This window comes from Psittacula echo (assembly GCF_963264785.1).
Source record: "Psittacula echo genome assembly, chromosome: 2".
Taxonomy (NCBI): Eukaryota; Metazoa; Chordata; class Aves; order Psittaciformes; family Psittacidae; genus Psittacula; species Psittacula echo.
In genome coordinates this window covers 23225439-23244281 of record NC_137737.1, presented here as the reverse complement: position 1 = coordinate 23244281, position 18843 = coordinate 23225439, and the positions used below count along the sequence as shown (strand labels likewise).

At 37.3% G+C, this 18843-nt stretch overlaps 1 protein-coding gene across 3 annotated transcripts in view; it reads left to right on the top strand.

The window, feature by feature from the left end:
* Positions 1–13690, top strand: part of SLC4A7 (solute carrier family 4 member 7) — an 88079-nt gene extending 74389 nt beyond the window's left edge. For all 3 annotated transcript variants that reach the window (XM_080609758.1, XM_080609757.1, XM_080609756.1), the window contains 9 exons: positions 213–326; positions 772–933; positions 1189–1440; positions 2596–2664; positions 3074–3247; positions 3599–3730; positions 4427–4524; positions 6498–6605; positions 9355–13690. In XM_080609758.1, the coding sequence (XP_080465884.1) occupies positions 213–326; positions 772–933; positions 1189–1440; positions 2596–2664; positions 3074–3247; positions 3599–3730; positions 4427–4524; positions 6498–6605; positions 9355–9436 (1191 nt within the window). In that variant the 3' untranslated portion in view covers positions 9437–13690. The remainder of the gene's footprint in view (positions 1–212; positions 327–771; positions 934–1188; positions 1441–2595; positions 2665–3073; positions 3248–3598; positions 3731–4426; positions 4525–6497; positions 6606–9354) is intronic.
* Positions 13691–18843: the final 5153 nt, after the last annotated feature.

Genomic DNA, 18843 nt, shown 5'->3' with positions numbered 1-18843 from the left:
GTAGTGGGATGAACGGTTGTACAGAATACTTGCCTTCTGCAGCTTCATGCTGTTCTGGCAGGCAGCTTAAATTTCAAAATAAAAAGAAAGTATATTTAATGTTCAGTGGTGTAGTATAGACTTCATTTTTCAGAGGGGAGAAAATTGTCTTTCTTTACACACAAATTACAATGATAAAAAAGCAAGAGTTAACACAAGTCATTTCTTTATAGGTGCGTTCTACCATCAGTGACTTTGCAGTATTTCTGACCATAGTAATAATGGTTTTGATTGACTATCTCATAGGAGTACCTTCTCCTAAGCTTCACGTTCCAGAGAAATTTGAAGTAAGAAATACAGCCTTTTAAAAAACTTACCTTTTTTAATGCTTGCGGTTTTGTGGACAGTAGAATGATAGAAATGTGTAGGAACAGAAATTTATCTTCTTTACTTACAAATTAGTTGATGAAGTAACTTTTCTGCTTTGGATGTATGTCTCATCTGACAGAATAACAGAATAGACTATGCTTTATATTATAATATCTCTGAAACTGAAGCATTCTTTTGTGCAAACATGCAAAACTGAAGGAGTGGAATGGATTCCATTCCATATAGATTTAATATTCACACATAACAGCTAAATCAGTCTTTTGGTCAAAGCCATTGGAAAAAAGTCTAAACTCGTATTTAAAAGACTGTTGATTTGTTCATTTGTTGATTTGCAGCTGTTTGCAGCAATAAAATCTGCATTTTATTTTAGTAATTTCTCGTTGTGGATCTTTATTTTTTCAGCCCACCCTAAAAAACCGAGGATGGTTCATGGATCCTCTTGGAAGCAATCCTTGGTGGACACTTTTGATAGCTGCTGTTCCTGCATTACTCTGTACTATTCTCATTTTCATGGATCAACAAATAACAGCTGTTATTATAAACAGGAAAGAGCATAAGCTGAAGGTAAAAGTGATTTTCACAAAGCTCGAGTGTTGTGTGAGTCAGGTTTATTTTAAATTGGATTCACTCTGCAAGTTTGTGAAATGTTGCCAACAGCTGCTACATAGATGGATATATTGACTAAAAAAGAACAAATACTATTTTGTGGACACTCGAAGTATTTAACTTTTTTAGTAATCATTCGTTTACCAGCTGAGTTACAAATATTGTGTAATAAATAGAAAGTTTATAACATTATTTGTTTTTTTAATTTCACAGAAAGGCTGTGGCTATCATCTTGATCTGCTCATGGTTGGTGTTATGTTGGGGGTATGTTCTATCATGGGCTTACCGTGGTTTGTTGCTGCAACTGTCCTGTCTATAAGTCATGTTAACAGCCTGAAAGTTGAATCTGAATGCTCAGCACCAGGAGAGCAACCAAAATTTTTGGGAATCCGGGAGCAGCGAGTGACAGGATTGATGATTTTTGTCCTGATGGGGCTGTCAGTGTTCATGACCTCGGTGTTAAAGGTAAAAGATAGTTGTCCCAAAATATTTTCTTTGTGCTTTTGATTTTGATATTGGGATTTAGCATTTCATAATGTTACAAAGTTTTATTATGGTAATTAAAGCATACCTGGACTCACTCTTAATTTGCTTTTTTTAACAACAGATGTTAATTGAATAAAAACAGTGGGTGGACATGTAAGAAAATGAAAGCTGAGCAAGCTAGAAATGTAGTTGAGTAGTGAAGAAAGCTACCTTCTTCCATATTACCTGATTTTCTTGCCAGCTATTCTTTAGTTTCTTTAGTTCCTTACTTAAAATAGTTATTCTGTAGTTTTCATGTAAGTACATAAACGGAGAGAGAAGGAGTCTGATAAGAATACAAAGTTACTTGAGCAGAAGCCATATAATACAGCAGAAGAAACAAACTCATCTAGTTTAAAAAGTGATCAGCAGAAATTATGTTGTTCACTTCTCATTCTTCAGCTTATTAAACTTCCTTTGATGTTTGAAGTGTCAAGATTATCTTATGCATTGTCACGGTGTAATAGATTTTTCAGGTTATATTGTGGCCTCAGTTTACACTTTTTCTCTTAATTTATATCTACAGTGCCCTTCCAAAGACTTCACTGGAAGAAAAGCAGTTGGTTCAGTAGCCTTTTTGCTCAGATTTGAGAAAAATCCATTCAACTTCTGCTTAGCTGTTTTAAAGCCAGCAGTTAAAAGGAGAAATGAAAAAAACCCCACACCTTTTTGTTGCCAAAGTAGCAGCTATTGCATAACTGCTTATACCTTTAAAGAATTTTGTAAAACTCTGTTCAAAGACAGATCACAAGTCATTCACAAAAAGGTAGCTTCTAATGATTGTTTAAGTTTAGGTAATGGGAAGATGGAGACACAGCTATAGTTTAATAATTAGAGCTACATATAAATTCTTAGTAGTTGACCGTTTGTATGTTTTAAAGTATGTGAGGGTCTGAAAACAATAAGGCATGGCAGTTGTGAGCTGCTCAATGATGCATATTTTTTCTTCTATGAAGAAAGTCTCAGCTTTTACAGAATTCACTTACTTAAAATACAAATTCAGAAGTAACTTGGTCAATGTCTTTCACTAATATGGACTGCTGTGTTATGCCATGTTAATTCCACAAGTAACTGTGGGTGTTTTTTCCTTCCCAGTTTATTCCAATGCCAGTTTTGTATGGTGTCTTTCTTTACATGGGAGTATCTTCATTAAAAGGCATTCAGGTAAAGTTTGATTTTAATGAGTGATTTGCTTTTATTTAACACTAAATGACACATTGCTTTATGTGAACAACAATCAAGTCCGTATTGTCTGACTAACATATAGGATAATTTACTGTCATGTTCAGATGTTCGTTCCTACAATGTTGTTCCTTCACTTCTCACTTCTTTTGCGTTTATTCTTTCAGTAGTGTAGCTGAGCAACAACTTTTCTGAAATAACATGAAATTTTATAGTGGTAATGGCAAGGAAAGAAACACAACAAAACACAATGGCACCAATACCCCCACCCACTTGAACGAGTATTTTATTTGGGATTAATTTACGTTTCTAGGGTCCCCTAAACATGTTTATTTCCTTATGGAGGGAAAGAAAACAATTAACTGAAAGGTGATTTTATTCTTCAATGCAGTTTTTTGACCGTATAAAACTATTTGGAATGCCTGCCAAACATCAGCCTGACCTGATATATCTACGTTATGTGCCACTCTGGAAAGTCCATATCTTTACAGTTGTTCAGCTCACCTGTCTAGTTCTGTTGTGGGTGATAAAAGCCTCTGCAGCTGCTGTTGTTTTCCCTATGATGGTAAGTTTTCTGTTTTACAAGTTAATTGTTTTCCAAGAGTGTGTGCATCATCCAGGATCTCTTCAAAACATATTTGCTACTTTGAGAAAGAAGGGAGTGGGAAGGAAACAAAAGAACCTGTAATACAAGTTTTGTTCACTTTTGAAACACAAGGACTTTTCATTTCCTGATAATAAACAATGCAGTTGTGAATAGCTATTGAAGGTGGAAATTATTTAATTTTGTGGTAAGATAGAAATAGCACAATGAAAAAGGGCTTCAGTTAAAGATTCTGAATGTACTGAAAGTGTGTATGCATTTTTGTTCACTTAAATAGCGTAATATAAATGATTCCGTTATGGTTCCCTTAAGGTTCTAGCATTGGTGTTCGTTCGCAAGCTCATGGATTTATGTTTCACCAAAAGAGAGCTTAGCTGGCTTGATGATCTTATGCCAGAAAGTAAAAAGAAGAAAGAAGATGACAAAAAGAAAAAGGAGAAAGAAGTAAGTATGAAAACAATCAAACTAAGCATGTGTAAGTTGCTAGGAAATACTCAGTGAGACTTAAGAACTTTAAGTGTCCTGAGCATATGACCTTATATACCAAGTACATACTTTGAAACTTTTTACTAATGAGATTTAATGCTTGAGGAACTATTACTGGCAGTTAAGTTGAACAGTCACAGTTTCAACGATGCTATTATGATCTATGGCTCTTATTTGTTAGCACAAAGTGTTGTTTACTTTGTCTTTCATCAGGTTAGAAGGAGAGAAAAGGGAGAGGGAGAGAAAAGCAGTGGATTATGGATCTTTGCTTACATTAATCACAGAACTCTTCATCATATTAGGGACATCTTGCTTGTGTATGTTTGCAGAGCTGCAGTTAAAGTCAACTGCTAGTTACGAATACTATAGTAATATAGCTTGTATAACTTTTCCATAGAAGTCTCACTTGACTGTACACCATCTAACTGAATTTCTCACAAAACTCTTAACGCCCTTCTTCCTCACTTCCCATCTCCCCTACCTGGATAAAACACTTCTAAGAAAAAAAGCCTTAAACTGTATCTTCTGCATTCGACTTCAGGTCCTGTTGGGAAATGGCCTTTACCCCTATGGAAATGAACTGTCAGTATGAGATACTACTTTGATTTCTGCTCTTTAGGTAATTTTATACGGTTTTTTACTTGGAATTTACAGGAGGCAGAGAGAATGCTTCAGACAGGAGACAATGAAAGTATACACCTTGCATATGGAGAAGCGAATTTGGATTTTCCTGTAAAAAAACTAAAATACAGGTATAATAAAAATGTTGGTCTTTTAAGAGTTTTGTATCGTATGCTGTAATCACTTTATAGTAAGTTGATTGTGTATGAGTTAGATTTTTTTTTTTTTCCCCAAGCTTCTAACTCAGCCATGATTAGAAAGTATAAAGGCTTATCTCGTGGTGCAGTAGTAGCATTTTTGTGTTGCATTGTTCTCTCAAACTGCATCCTAATTGTAAATTTACATGACAATCTTGAACAGATCAGATGACTCAATTTCGACCAGCTGTGCTCAAGTCAAAGAAGCTTCCTTGGTCAGTTTTTGTGGAATACTTGTGTGTTGCTGTGCATGAAATACTGAGTATTAAGCAACTAATAGCATCAGTTGAGCCATGTGTTTACCAGCCACTAGGATTTTTTGGAAAAAGTCTTAAGTGTGCAGTTCTTCGATGGTTTATTTAAGTGAGGGCTGAAGTCTGTAAAATTTCTGTGATAAAAAAAAAAAAAAAAACAAACGTTTACAGGCAGCTGTTTTTAGTTAAAGAGGTCATTTTCTGAAAGTAAATGTGAGGACAGGGTTACTGGTTTGCTTCCAGAAACAGAAGTGCTGGAATTTCATTGATGGCAAGTTCCTTCAGCGCTCAGATGTATGTACCTACATACCTACCTGCTTTATCCTAGTTGGGTGGTCTGTAACAGACACCTACCAGAATATCTGCTTGGTTGGCCTTCCCCCGATCTTCACTGACATTCAACCTTCTCACTTACAATGTTGAGTTTCAGGTAGTTGATGCACTCCCTGACATACAGTGCACGCCCACAACCTCTCTTTTCTTGCCTGTCCCTTCTGAAGAGCCTGTAGCCATCCACTGCAGCACTCCAGTCACGTGAATCAGCTTAGTTGTCACATATTCTACTGCAGTTCAACACACCCAGAAGATGTGACAGATAGCTTGCCAGCTTTTTTTGCCTCTCTAATACTAAGGGTTCCTAGGTTGAAAAATATGCTTTCCTACAGGTCTAGAGTAGTATTAGTTCTACCTTGATCCAAGTTGGAAACAAGCAGATTTTTTGATTTAGATACACATTCCTGCCATGTGCTGTTGTCTACTCTAGGAGTAGGCTTAATCAGACTTTAGCAACTCAAATGAAAATGATAAATGATAAAGCTTTTTCAAGAGACACTTGAGCTGCTAATTACTCTCTCTGTAGTGCGTGTATTTGCTATATATTTCACTGTCTTGCATCTTGTGGGGATTCCTGAGGAAAAAATGGCTTTGAAACATTTCTGTGCAGTTTCAAGAACTCTTACAGATACCCTCATGTACATTCTGAAGTTTAAATATGGAACAAACCAGAAAACATATCTACAGACAACATCTAAGTTCACTGTACATATAAATGTGTGGAGGGCAAAGGGAGAAATAGGTTTTGAAAGCTTACCATATGTGAAGGTCAACTTCTGCAGAGCTTGGGGGTTAGCAGCAAAAAAACTTGAAAAATAGTAAGGCAGTGTAGGGGAAAAAGAAAACCAACTTGAAATCTGTCTAGATAATTTGGGCTAGTTTTTACTAGTTTTAAATCTCAACTGAGTCACCAGTTTCAAAATGTTGTTAACATCTGCTTCTTTGCCCTTAATTATTTTGAGAGCAACTTAAAATGATTCTGATTTATAAAAGCAGAATAGTGTGCTTAATTTCATTCTTTTTGAGCATGTTAACTAATTTTCTGGTTACCTCATTTCTAAATCATCTGTGCCTCTCAAGTATTCTCAATATCTTAGTGATACCTATGTGAAAAACTATTTCAAGATACTCTGTGGTTAAGGCAGTGCTAGTGAGTCAAATTTTCACGTTTTTCTTCAAATGCATTTGTAAGACATGAACTCAACTTGTGGCTGTGTAAATATTGAAAGAAGGCACAATTGATGTAAATGATGAGTGACAGTAAGTATAATGCTGTTGCAAGGTACGGAATACTAACCAGAAAGTGTGTTTGTTCTTTAGCACTGATCCCTCAATTGTAAACATATCAGATGAAATGGCCAAAACTGCACAGTGGAAGGCCCTTGCCATGAGTACTGAGAATGCCAAAGTAACCAGAGCTAACCTGAGGTAGCTATAATTACTCACGGGTTTTCTAACTATAGTCTTCTGTTTAGCAGCTAATAGCTGTACTTGTATTTCTTGAAATGTATCTCCAAAAAAATGAGCATTTGTGGTTTGTAAATCTGCATTGACTTGTTACTTTCGAAGAACTTGACTTTTATTTTTTGCTCTTTACTCTGAAGTGAAACAATTTCTATAACAAATTCCAAGTATTTTATTAAATGTATTAGTACAATTTTAGTTACTCTATGTGCTTAATACAACCTGTATGCTACTCTAAAGGGCATAGGGTTTCTAAAAGTTTTACTAGAGTGTACCTGAGCATGGGAATTGTTTGATCCTGAACATAAAAAATACCAGTGGGAATAAAAGGTAAGTCCAGAACTTCCAATGTTGCTTTATGCCACCTGTTTTTTGTGAGTGGGTTGGTTGGTTGGCTGTTCTTTCTCCGGTCCCTGCCTGGCTGATCTGTCAAGGGGAGCAAAGCAAATCCTGACTATTTGTGGAATATCCGCAACTTCCTCGAAGGCTGGTAGTTTATAGGGACTGGTGTCTGTGGACTGTTTCATCACAATGCATCTATTGCTTAGTAGTTTTTATGTAGGAAAAAGGGGAGAATGGGCCCACTTGACTCTGAAAAATAAGCCTATGCAATCTTTTCATGCATCTTTTCTTGGTTGATCCCTTTCAGCCAAGTCTGTCAAAGGAAGACAGGTTTCAGCGATATGAAATTGGCAAGTTTTATGGAAAATTACATCTCGGTGGGACAGTTGGATGTCAGGGAGTGTTCATACGTAATTGAGCTATCGGGTACCGTTGAGCTTGCGTCATGGAAACAGCAATAGTGACTGGTCACTTAGCCATTTGCATACCATCTGTTTATTCATCACATGCATTGCTCCAAACTAGGCATGGAAATACACTTTGTTTTGCCCAACAGTAGGTCAACCAAAGGTAAAGAAGGAAACAAGGAGAGAACTTGGAGGTATTGTAATAGGAAAAGCTGAGAAGACTCAGTGCAGGCACCATTTTCAGTGACTCTTCAGCTTGTATGGTTTAAACATTTAAAATGTTTAAATACATGCCTTAAGCATTTTTAAAACTGGAGTACTACAGAAAAGAGACTGTCAGGAGGAGAGGTAGCAGAAGCATTAGACAGATAACAGGATGTGTGTCAGTATACCCATGGTTTTTAAGAAACCCTTGACTCTTGTTCCTGAGTAGGTTAAGTAAGTACAGAATTATATGCAGCACTAGCGAATTAGGCTTCTGACCTGTCTGCAATATTTTTTGATCCACTCAGTATGCCATCTATTCTTTTATATTTTGCTATAGGACACATCGCTTTGATTCCATAACATGCTTACCTTGAGATTAGTATGGTAAAAATTGTATCTTGGGAGGGAACTTGCTAAAACTACAAATAGAGAATAAAAACCACTGGTGCTAGAAACCAGCTCTTCCAAGAGGCAATCTGATACTGCATGAATCTGGAAAATGTTAAGGCACCAGGACTTCCTTGAGCCTTTACTCAATTGGTTTCTGTTTTGAGGCATTTGCATCCCTTTCTTGTATAGTGGGTGATGGAGAAATTTAGGGATGTTGCCACTGCTCAGTCTGAAGCAATTCCCAGTAGTTTTTCCATCTCAATTCTTTTAAGGTTAATTTGAGTAACAGTCTTCATCTGATAATAAGGATAGATGCTTAGTGCTGTGGTAAAAATTGTTCTGTAGGTACTGCTGTTTTCAGATATAGAGGTTTCAAATAAGATGCAGTTTGAAGCAGGTGGTGTCTTTTGGAATCCCAGACAACCCATTGTGTGGATTGGTGTTATTTCTTAAAAATCTTACCTTTTTTAGAAAAGTACGTATTTTAGATCTTTTTAGTCTTTCTCAAACTGGTCCAGATTGCTTTTTCTTATTCCCTCCACCATCTCTAATATTTTACAGCCTCTGTGGCGTCCATGTACTACACTTGCTAAGGAATTTTTCTTAGGTATTTTATTAAGGTTAATTTTCTGAGGAATCATAGAATTTTTCTTTTTGCATGAATTTCTAATACTTTTTTTTTTTCATTAAAGAGGAAGTGCATGCGTCATCTCTTCTAAAATTCATGCCTAGAGAATCCTCTCTCTTACTCTGCTCCAGTTTCTTTTCTACTGTCCTCTAACTACCTCAGGATGTTCCGTTCTGTCCTTGGATAAGCCACTGCTCAGTGGCTATGCCCCTAAGGAGTGTCAGTGGTTCAGGTGACAGCCAGCCCATTGTCCTTAGGGTCTTCTGGAACAGACACTCATGCAGATTTCTGACTGTTATTACAAGTGTGTTTCCCATTTTGAAAAGGCTGTAATGTTTTCCTGGTCTTGTATTGTGAATAGAATTGTTTCCCTGTCCAGTAATTAAGCAATATTAATAAGAATGCCTGTTATGTATTTTTGAGTATTTTTAACTGGATGGTTTTGTTTGGTTTGTTTTATTTTTAAGAAATTTTGCAAAACACTTTCAAATTGCTAGAATCAGTCAAAGCAGTGGGACTGGAAATGGATATATAGATGAGATATTGATGTTTTCTCTCTTTAAGCTTGTACTGGTCTGTGAATAGTATTTAACAATTAGTAGAATGCAATAGAAATGCACTGTCATCAAAGTATCCTTACATAAATACTTTTCAGTGTTCATTGTGAAGTATAAAATATTTGAAAGTTAACCTTTACTGGTGAACCAAACCTTACCTATTCCTCTTTGCTTTCAAACAGCCCTGAAAAAACAGAAAGTGTGAAAATAAACGTGGAAGATTCACCTGTTGTGAAATATGTGGATGCCGAAACATCTTTATAGAAGTGAACCAAGGGGAATTGCCTGTATTTGTGTGTGTATATATATAGCTGTAGGATATTATACCGTGGAAGTGTGATTTCCAGTTTAAGGAGCATCATATATTTAATTCTGCCATTGTTTAGGGCACTGTAGATATGCTTGCATAATGAGAAGATTTTCCTACAAATGAGTGGTAATCACACTTTAGCTATTTATTTTATTGGAAATTTTATTTTAATTTTTAAATAGGAAGATTGTAATGAATGCGTATTTTTTTTCCATAATCAGTATGTGCATAGAAGTTAAATCAGCTTTTGCTGTTGATTCCCGGTCCACATTGCTTAAAATTTTGCAATACCTCTGTTTATAATGTGTGCTACAGAAGTTTGTTCTCCATGCAGGCAGTTACTGCTTTTTTTGCAGGGTATACTTTTTTTGTGATTTCATAGAACAAATATTAATGTGCTGTTGACAAGAACTACTGTGTTTTATGTCTCCACTACATGCTAGTGTTTTCTGGATTCTGTCTCTCCTGTTTTACAGAAGTGGCCTAGAGCCCTAAGTCAGGTTAGTTAAGCCTTAATATATATATACATATATATATGTATACACCTTCTTCCACTACTTTTTTCTTCCTTTTAAATTCACTCTTGATTTCTTATTATTATCCAGTAGCAGAATGAGCGCAGTAATTGTAGTTACAGTCCCAAGTCAGTATTTATCATTCTGGACACTCCATGTTTACATGATACAGATGGCAATTTGGTCTCTAGGAAGTTACACAGGCTTACCACACTAGTTCTCTTCAAGTCTTTTGTTCCTGTTGGTACTTATTTTTTCCATCAGAGTTTGATTTACCCAGCTCTAAGACTGAAAACTTGGAGTATTTCATGTCCTCATCAAATAGATTTCTTAATTTTTAATTTTATTGTGTATTTTACTGAATTACCTGTAGTTTAATTCTGTAATAAGTTTATGATCAGTATTATTTTATGGATTAGAAATTGCTTGTGGTATTTGTGTGTACAGTTCTGATCTTCTCCATTGTAAAGGGCATATATGATAGCACACCAACTTATTTTTTAAACATTTTATTTATTTTAATTAGTATAAACTTTTATCATGCAAGATGGAAAATAAATATTCATTTATTAAAATAAATGGGATTGAGGGCTCACTGATAAAGATGCAGTTGTACTTGCATTTTCAGTTTCTAGTGTTCAGCATTATAATATTTGAGATAATGAGAATTTTATGTATAAACAAAAATCTTGATCGATTACCTGTTCAGTTTCCATTGTTAATAGTTTTTTGCCTTACACTTTAGGTTTTTTGCTTTAATTTTTGAAATTATTTCTTTTACATTCTGAATTGCCACTAGCCCATTCTGGGTGTATTACAGTGGCTTTAATTCGAATCTGTGCTCATTTAAAATGAAGATACTGTTTGCTTAATTCTGCTTTTGGCAGAGTTGGGAGTTTTATTGTGGGCCACATGATAAAATTCTCAACAACTGAAAAAGGAGCTGATTCCAGAGGAGGGCAGAGTTCATCTGAAAATGCCACTTGAGGTGGAAGACAATTGGATATTACAAAAATAAAACAAAATAAGTAGAAACATTTAAAGATAGCATTTAAGTTACACAGACTGGTACCATTCCCTTTCAGTGTAATGTAATTAAGGTTTTTCTTTTTTACTTTTTTTTTTTATTTGGTTGAATTCTGAGAGGATAGTTTAAAGAAAGTAAATTATAGCGTTCAGCAATATGAATAATGGTATCCAGACTGTCATAACAAAGGCTCAGGTCAGTGGCAAAGCAAGCGAGGTCTGCATTACCAATTTGACCAGTCCTGTGTAAGGATCTGTATAGATGTTCCTTCATTCTTAGATGATAGCATAGCTTGTGCCTTAGCTTGAGTATGTGTGCTTTCAGAAAACACCCATGTTTTCCCTCTAGTCAAACTGAGATTCAGTGAAACTAGCAGATGGTTTCCCAAAACTTTCTGTATTATTTAAAAACAAACCGAAAACCAACCAACCAAAACCCAAACCTAAACAAACAAAACTCAAAACAAACAAAACAAAAATGCAACAAAACAAACCAACCACTTCTGCAGGTCAGTTGTTGACTACTGAGTAGCTTTTGCTGAATCAAAGAGGGAAGATACTTTGGGCAGTTTATGTAGTGCTGTCCACAACACATTACTTTTGTTCTAGTCCTTCCAGTAATGTTTTACACTTCATGTACACAGTCCTGTAACAATTTCTAAATACCCAAAAAATGACTGTAAGCTTCTTTGATTTTTAACTTTAATGTCTGAAATCAGGGTTCCCTGGTGCTGCACACGTTGTATCTGACTTCTGCTTCAGAAGGGTTAAGTGCTGGTCAATATTACAGGAAGTAGATATTTTTCTAGGGATGCTGAATAGAAAAAAAAAAAAAAAAACCAACAAACCAAAGCCCTACAAGTCTAATCAAGGTATTTATTTGATTTTAATTGTGTAGATTTTTTTTTTTTTTTAATCAGTGCCAGAAATACCATAACTTGCAAAGCAGTTTACAGTGACCTTTAGTTCTGCTGTTCTTGGTCAGTAGTATGTTACAGTTGCACTTTTCCCCTCTGTATAAATAGGAGGAGATCTGGTATGAAGTGCGTAAAACCCCACTGATAATTTATGATTGACTCGCTGCTCATTTTACACCTTCTCTGCTTTAAAATCCCACATAGTATTAAACAGCTAAGGATGTAGTTTACCGTAAGTAGATGTTTGTTTTGCCTTAATGGATGCAAAAGAGCAGTGGTAATTGCTGTGCACTGATTGTTTTTTCATAGGGGTTAAGCTGTGTATAAACTATGCCAATATATTTCCACTCCAACTGTTAGAGGAAAATAAACAGCCCTGCACTTTCTTTAGATGCCTTGATTTCCCGGAATGGAACATAGTGCTACTGTGTGTCTGGCTGCAGAGCCACCTCAGGAAGTCCCTCTTTTTCTCTCTCCTTTGTTTTTTTCTTTTCCTTTTTCTAATTTATTTATAAATTTGAATGTTTACATAAAGTGTAGGTCTTAACCTTGACCACGCCATTTAAATTATCGTCTAAAATATTTCACTTAAAATGCAGTCTCATGTTTAAATTATATTCTACAGAACTCATTTGTAGTATTTTCATACGTATTACAGTGACACGCTTTGTATTCTGTTTACATATGCCCAAGTTAATTACACTTTCTCCTAGATTAATTTCACAGCTACAACACAATATCTTCTATGGTTGTTCAGTGAAGTGTTCCAAATAGCCAAGTTTGTCATCATAAAACCTGTAAGGGTAGAGTTTGGTGCCCCACTGGGGGTTTTTCTTTGTCTTGGCTATTTTTTGCTACGTTTAATGGAAGTTCTCCTGTAAGTTGTTGCTTCTTCTCCTTCTTTACATGGTCACTTCCTAATCTGTGCCCTTTGCAAAGGCAGATTGAAAGGCTGTAAATTGGGTCTGTAACAAATAGGTGTCGTGTCACGGGGCCTGCACCATTCTGGAGGGTTCTCTTGTACATACATTCTGTGAGATGACTTTCAGTTCACCAATGTAGTCTGTTAGATGAGCACCACCGTGACCTTAGTTTTCCTTTCGCTTTATATGGTTAGTAATGTTTTAATTACTCATCTAGGTCAAATAATGATCAAGTACAGTACCAGTGTGTGAAATAACTTTGTTTATATCAACAGTAATTTATTGTACAGCAAATTTTAAGACTATAGGCACACAGCTTTGAGTCAGCATAAAAGTAGTGCTATAAATAAAGCAAATTTCTTAATGACTTTGAGTTGATTTTATTTTGTGTCATTTAGTGAAAACTCATTGCACTGTGTAGTTGGCATTGAAGTTAATCTAAAGACACTTTCATATGAATTTAGTTAACTGTTGACGTTTATTTGGAATAATGAGTTTGAAAATCAATACTTTTCTAAATGACTTTATTGGCAAGACACATCATTTATACTATTTTTCTTTCTGCGTTGCTGATTCTTCTGAGCAAAGGTGTCTTCCAGGGTTCGGCATCTGTAGCTGAACTACATCTTTGATTTTAATACTGATTATTTGAAATGTGATTACATACCGTACGGTTCGAAGTTTTTATGACTGCTTTTCTAATTACACTGATGTTTTCTTACTTCACAACAAAACCCAAGGCAGATGAAAACATCACTCCGAATGCAAAATCAACATTCAGTTTATACAGGAAAAATGCAACTCTCAGACTTATCTTCAATGTGAAAGATCCAGCCTTTGTTGTTTTAATTACTGCTAGAATAAAATTATCTTTTGTAATGTTTCAGAAAGTCGGTAAAAGCAATAAAAATCTACTGAACTATATGAAGGCCGTGTCTGGTTTTGTTTTAGGCAGGTTATATTCTAGGTGGGTGCTGTGGGGAGCAGTACGGGAGGCGGCCCCCTGCAAGTAGAGCTGCGGCTACTCTGGTTCATTCTTATGGCAACGGCTGCCGCTATCGCTAGGATAAGGCATAGCTGTAGAACACGGCGGCATGCGATTGGCCGGTGAGGACATCTCTTCAAAGAACACGGCCTGCGATTGGCCCGCGGGGCGCGGTTTAGCTCCGGCTGTTGGAGCTGTGCCGCAGCCAGGAGCGGAGCAGGGCGAGCCGAGTGAGTGGGACCGGGCGAGGGGTCAGGGGGCTCTGGGAGGGGCCCGGAGCGCCTCGCTGCCCCCGCGGCAGATAAACCCACCGCGGGAGGGGAAGGGAGGGCGAAGGAGGTGGCAAGGTCAGGCTGCTGGCTTTTCATCGTGTCACTGCTTTGTCGCAGAGTTACCGGATAGTCACATACTCCAGCTGTGGTAAGGTTTCAAAGTTGGTGTTAAAGAAGTCAAAGCATAACGTTAGTGTTTAGGAAGGTACGTAAGTGTGCACGTTGGTATAAAAGACTTCACGGAACCCAAGTGCTGAGGCAGGCCTGCTTAGTCATGGTTAAGGTGTGGTGACTCCAAGGGATCTCTGTGCTTCGAAATGATGCCGTGTTGGTACAGTGTGCCACCAGGCAACCCAGAGTGCATCTCAGCCCGGATCTCACCCAGCAAACTGGGAGTAGTGCCTCTAAAATAAGGGTTGCTTTGTCCCCATCTTTCCCCCACACCTAGTGACATCTTCCCCAGCCCTGCGCCTTCACCAGCTCTGAGCCTTCAGTATTAAACAGCCCCTTTTGATTTCCAGAGGCTCTAAGCCATAGTGGTACAATTCCCGAGAAAGGTCTGCCTGATGGCAAGGGCAGAAAGGATGGATTTCACAGAGCTATCTATTATGCTTAAGTTGCCACAGAGCTGCTCGGTAGACCTCAGAAATCTTTTTTTTCTCTTCCCTACATCTGTGAGCTGCAGGTTAACAGGGTGAATTTGGGCAGATTAAAAGTTCTTTAGGCAGATAAAAGTTATGGTCTGGAAATAGCATAGAGACTCATATTGCATGGCTCCAGGAATCTGAGAATGGGCCTGACCATTTGTGGCTCCACAGAAACTGGGGTGGTGCAGAAGGAAAACAAAACAAAATAAGCCCTAAGCCAACAGTGACTTGAGTATTTTGATTTGTTAGGAAAACAGGAATCTTCTGTTGGACCCTAGTTAATCCTGAGAGAATATTCAAGGAAGTTATCTCAAATTTAATTTTCTTTAATAAGTTTGTGCACGTGGAAGATTTCAGTTGTAGAAAATGTGTAGATTTCCGTAGTGATTCAGTCAATAAAATGAGTAAGAAATATTCTTCAGACATTGTATGGGTTCATCAGTAGGATTTCCTAGACGTGGGCTGTCACCAGTTCTGGCTGCTGTGCTCTCTGGGAACAAGTGAAGTGGTCCAGGGTTCCCTTTGCTTTCATCAGACCGGAGAAGGAAAAATACCTTTTGGAAACTTTTCAATGCTTCTTTTGCCATCATTTTAAGAGTATTTGAAATGCATTTCTACTTTGATGATATTATACTGATAATATAATGGAGTGAATTTTCACCTGACTTCGCTCCCAGCTTGTGGTATTAGATACAATCCTTTCTAGCAACAGCATCAAAAGTCTGACTAAAGCCAAGATCTAGCATATCTACTGCTTCTTTATCCACTTTAAGCCAGTTAACCTTCTATGTATAATTATGGAGTGGAACTCAGGCACTGGAGGGATTAAGAGAGGAATTCAAGGGTAAAACAAGCAACTACTTGGCTTACAAATGTCCATATCCAGTAGTTATTGCTAATAAGGATCATAAAGGCTGTAAGACATCTTTTTGTTTACGGGAGTTTCAAACCATTACACTATAGTTTGTGGTGGTAGGTTTACACTCCAACGTATCTTTCTGCTTTCATTTATTTTGGGTTTTTTGTTTTCCACCTTCTGAAGCTTTATGTGCTTGTGTCATCTGAGACAGACACTAGACTGGGCCACAGATCAAGTCTGTGGTGGTAATTCCTTTGTCTCCTGTTTCTCATCATATGAATTCTTTCATTTCTGACAGGGTTCTTGGAGCATTTCTTGTCCTGTCCTGCATACCAGCACTGTCAGAATGCATCTTTCTTCCTATGTAATTGAATTAGCATAACTAATTAAATGAAATTATCCCCAGTTAAGATGAATTAGTTAATATTACTCTTATTTCATTGTTTTAAATGGACTTGAATAAGAGTTTATGATGTAAAGACATTTTCCTTTCAGTGTGTTTCTTTTCTTTTAAAGATTTGTCTCATCTCAATCATTTTCTGGCACAACCTAAGTGAAATGTGAGTGTTGTTTGGTTTGTTTCTTATACATTACTCATGGCTGGCTTAATAGCTGGGGGAGAGTTATGAGGATAGTTAATAGCCTGGCTCCATGGAAATTTCTGCTGGCACAAGTAAAGAAGAAACACAGGGCTGGGAACTTATTCAGTGATTTCAGGTAAGTCAAATAACTGTGGGAATAGGTAAGGAAATATTTAATGTCTGGTTTCTCTCAGGTTCATGGTTGATACAGGGAAAACGGGGGGTTGTTTCCTTTTGTCTGCCCCTCATTGGGGTGTGGTGCTAATACATGTACCTGATTTAATGACTGGCTACTGATGAAAGGGTTTTCTGCTCTTCTTCCTCTTATTTACAGTGGTGCATTCCTGCTCCTTGCCTTGTCAGAAGAGATACATATCAGGCCACACTAAAGTGATCTCAATTGGTAGAAAACTGACTGTACAAAGGGAGGCACGTTTTCTGCCTAAGTTGGCTCAGGTTTGGGTCAAATCAGCTGAAGAAGCAGCAGGTAGTGCCTGGGGATAGTAAGGGAAAGGAAAGGGGAAAGGATTTGTTGTTTTCACCAGCAGCTGCCTGTTGATAGATAGGTTTATCTCTCTAATAAATCTGAAGGGTAAAACACTAAGATGCGTGGATAAATGCTCCTTTGTGCTTATTGTCCCTGCCCTTGTACAGTGGAACTACTTGGGGACAAGCTGTAAAGTAATCAAGATTAAAGTAGGAGAGATTATTTGTAACCTGAATCAGGTTTCCCAATCCAGTGAGCTGTGCCCCTGTGGTGACACTGTGCTGACAGACCAAAGAGGTTGTGCAGATTCCATCTGTGGCCAGGGCTGGCCTCTATCTGTTGAAGTTCTTCCTGAGGTGTGCTGGCTTAGGAGCTTCTAGGAAATGTAAAGGTAACCTCAGGATAAGTCCTCAGAGCAGGGTGAGGACTGCATCCTTGTGTCAACTGCATCCCTTCCTCCTCAGATAGCACGGAGAGGATTTGCCTTGGTGTTTGTCAGGTTCAATTGTGTATAGGGACATTTGGATCTGTAATGACAAAGAACCTTTACTCTGTACCTGGAACTCTTTTACTCTGTTTCATCTTTACCAAGATACTGCAAACAGCAAAAGCATTGGACTTGCAGCCCTAAAACAAGGTTGGCCTATAGCTGTAAGATGTTGTAAATAATCACAAAGACCTAACAGGTTTGGATTAAATTGTAGCCAGACTGGGAATCCTGCTGTTAATGGTGTAGAGGTTTCACCCAAGGATTATTTGTTTGTTCTTTTTTTAAATATGATGCTGAAAATTTTTAGCCTTAACTGTATTTGCTGATGGACACATTGTTTTGTATGTGATCTTCATGATTTTTTAATTGGGTGAAATCTGTTCTTTATACACATGAGCAAGTTGATAATTTGTGAGTTTCACAGTATTTTTTACTGTGCAAATGTGAAGTGGTTGCATTGTGTCATGAGTCAGTAATATGCCGAATGGTTTGGGCTAGTAAGGGAGAGGATATGAAATACACATATCACTAAAACAATACATGGATTTTCTTAGTCTTGGATTCTTAAACATGCTTAGCAATGTACATGACTGCTCTTTCACTGCTTTTGAAGCAAAGGAAATAATTTAATTTCATTTGCTTTAGTCTGAATTGACTGGCAGAATCCTGTTTATATTAATTCCCTAGTGATAACTGGTACAACAGAAGTGTTCTGAGGTGTTTTTTAATAACCCTGTTATTGTGGATGCATGGAGAAGAGAGGAGGAATTTCTTGGGAATCATTATCTGTGGAGGGACTGCTGGTAGGATAAAAGCTTGTTCAGTAGAATAGAAATGGATGAACAGGGCTTGCAGGCCACTTGCCAGATTGAGTCAATGCTGTGCATGAGTTCATACTGTTAACAGTTTCATTCTGGGTAGTCCTGTGTCTGAGATAAGAACCTGTAATTGGGAAAATAACTTGATTTTCAGTTGAGAAGCAGCAGCTTCTGGTACTTTACCATGCTTTTGTTTTCTGACAGGTTTTCTTCTTTTTTGCCTTTATGAGGAAAAGGAATAAAAATCAATAGCAGAGGAATTCCACACGGCACAAAGAGAAAAGGAAGCTATCGTATTTCATATAGAAAATCCTATTAAAGTCACACCAAAGGGAACATTCATATGGTCCATGTTTAGCCAATAGTAAGATGGGTAGAAAGGATCTCAGTGGTATTTTATCACAAAATAATCACAAATTATATCTAATTTTTTTAATTGGAGGTGCTCTACCAATATGCTACAGCTGTATGCAGTTCTCTGACAGAATTCTTCAGCCTCAGACTGCTCCTGACTATCCTTTTTTCACCCAGAGCAGGATCTACATCAATACACTTGCTTTTGTGGAAGCAAGAGAGTTCTCTTTACTATCCTTTTTCTATGTCTTTCTGTTTCTTTCTAGGGCTTTATAAGATTTTCAGCGAACAAATGTTTGATACTATGCAAACAACAATCTGTGGCCTTTGGTGGGAAGTCAGACCTACAATTAAATGTTTGTCTGCAGTGGATCTGCTATGCAATAATGATCCTGATGAGGCTGGGCCATACAGCTCTGCTCATATGTGGCAATAAGCTGTGTGTTCCACTGCAGAAATAGCTGGGCAGTGTCGGTATAAGGCATTC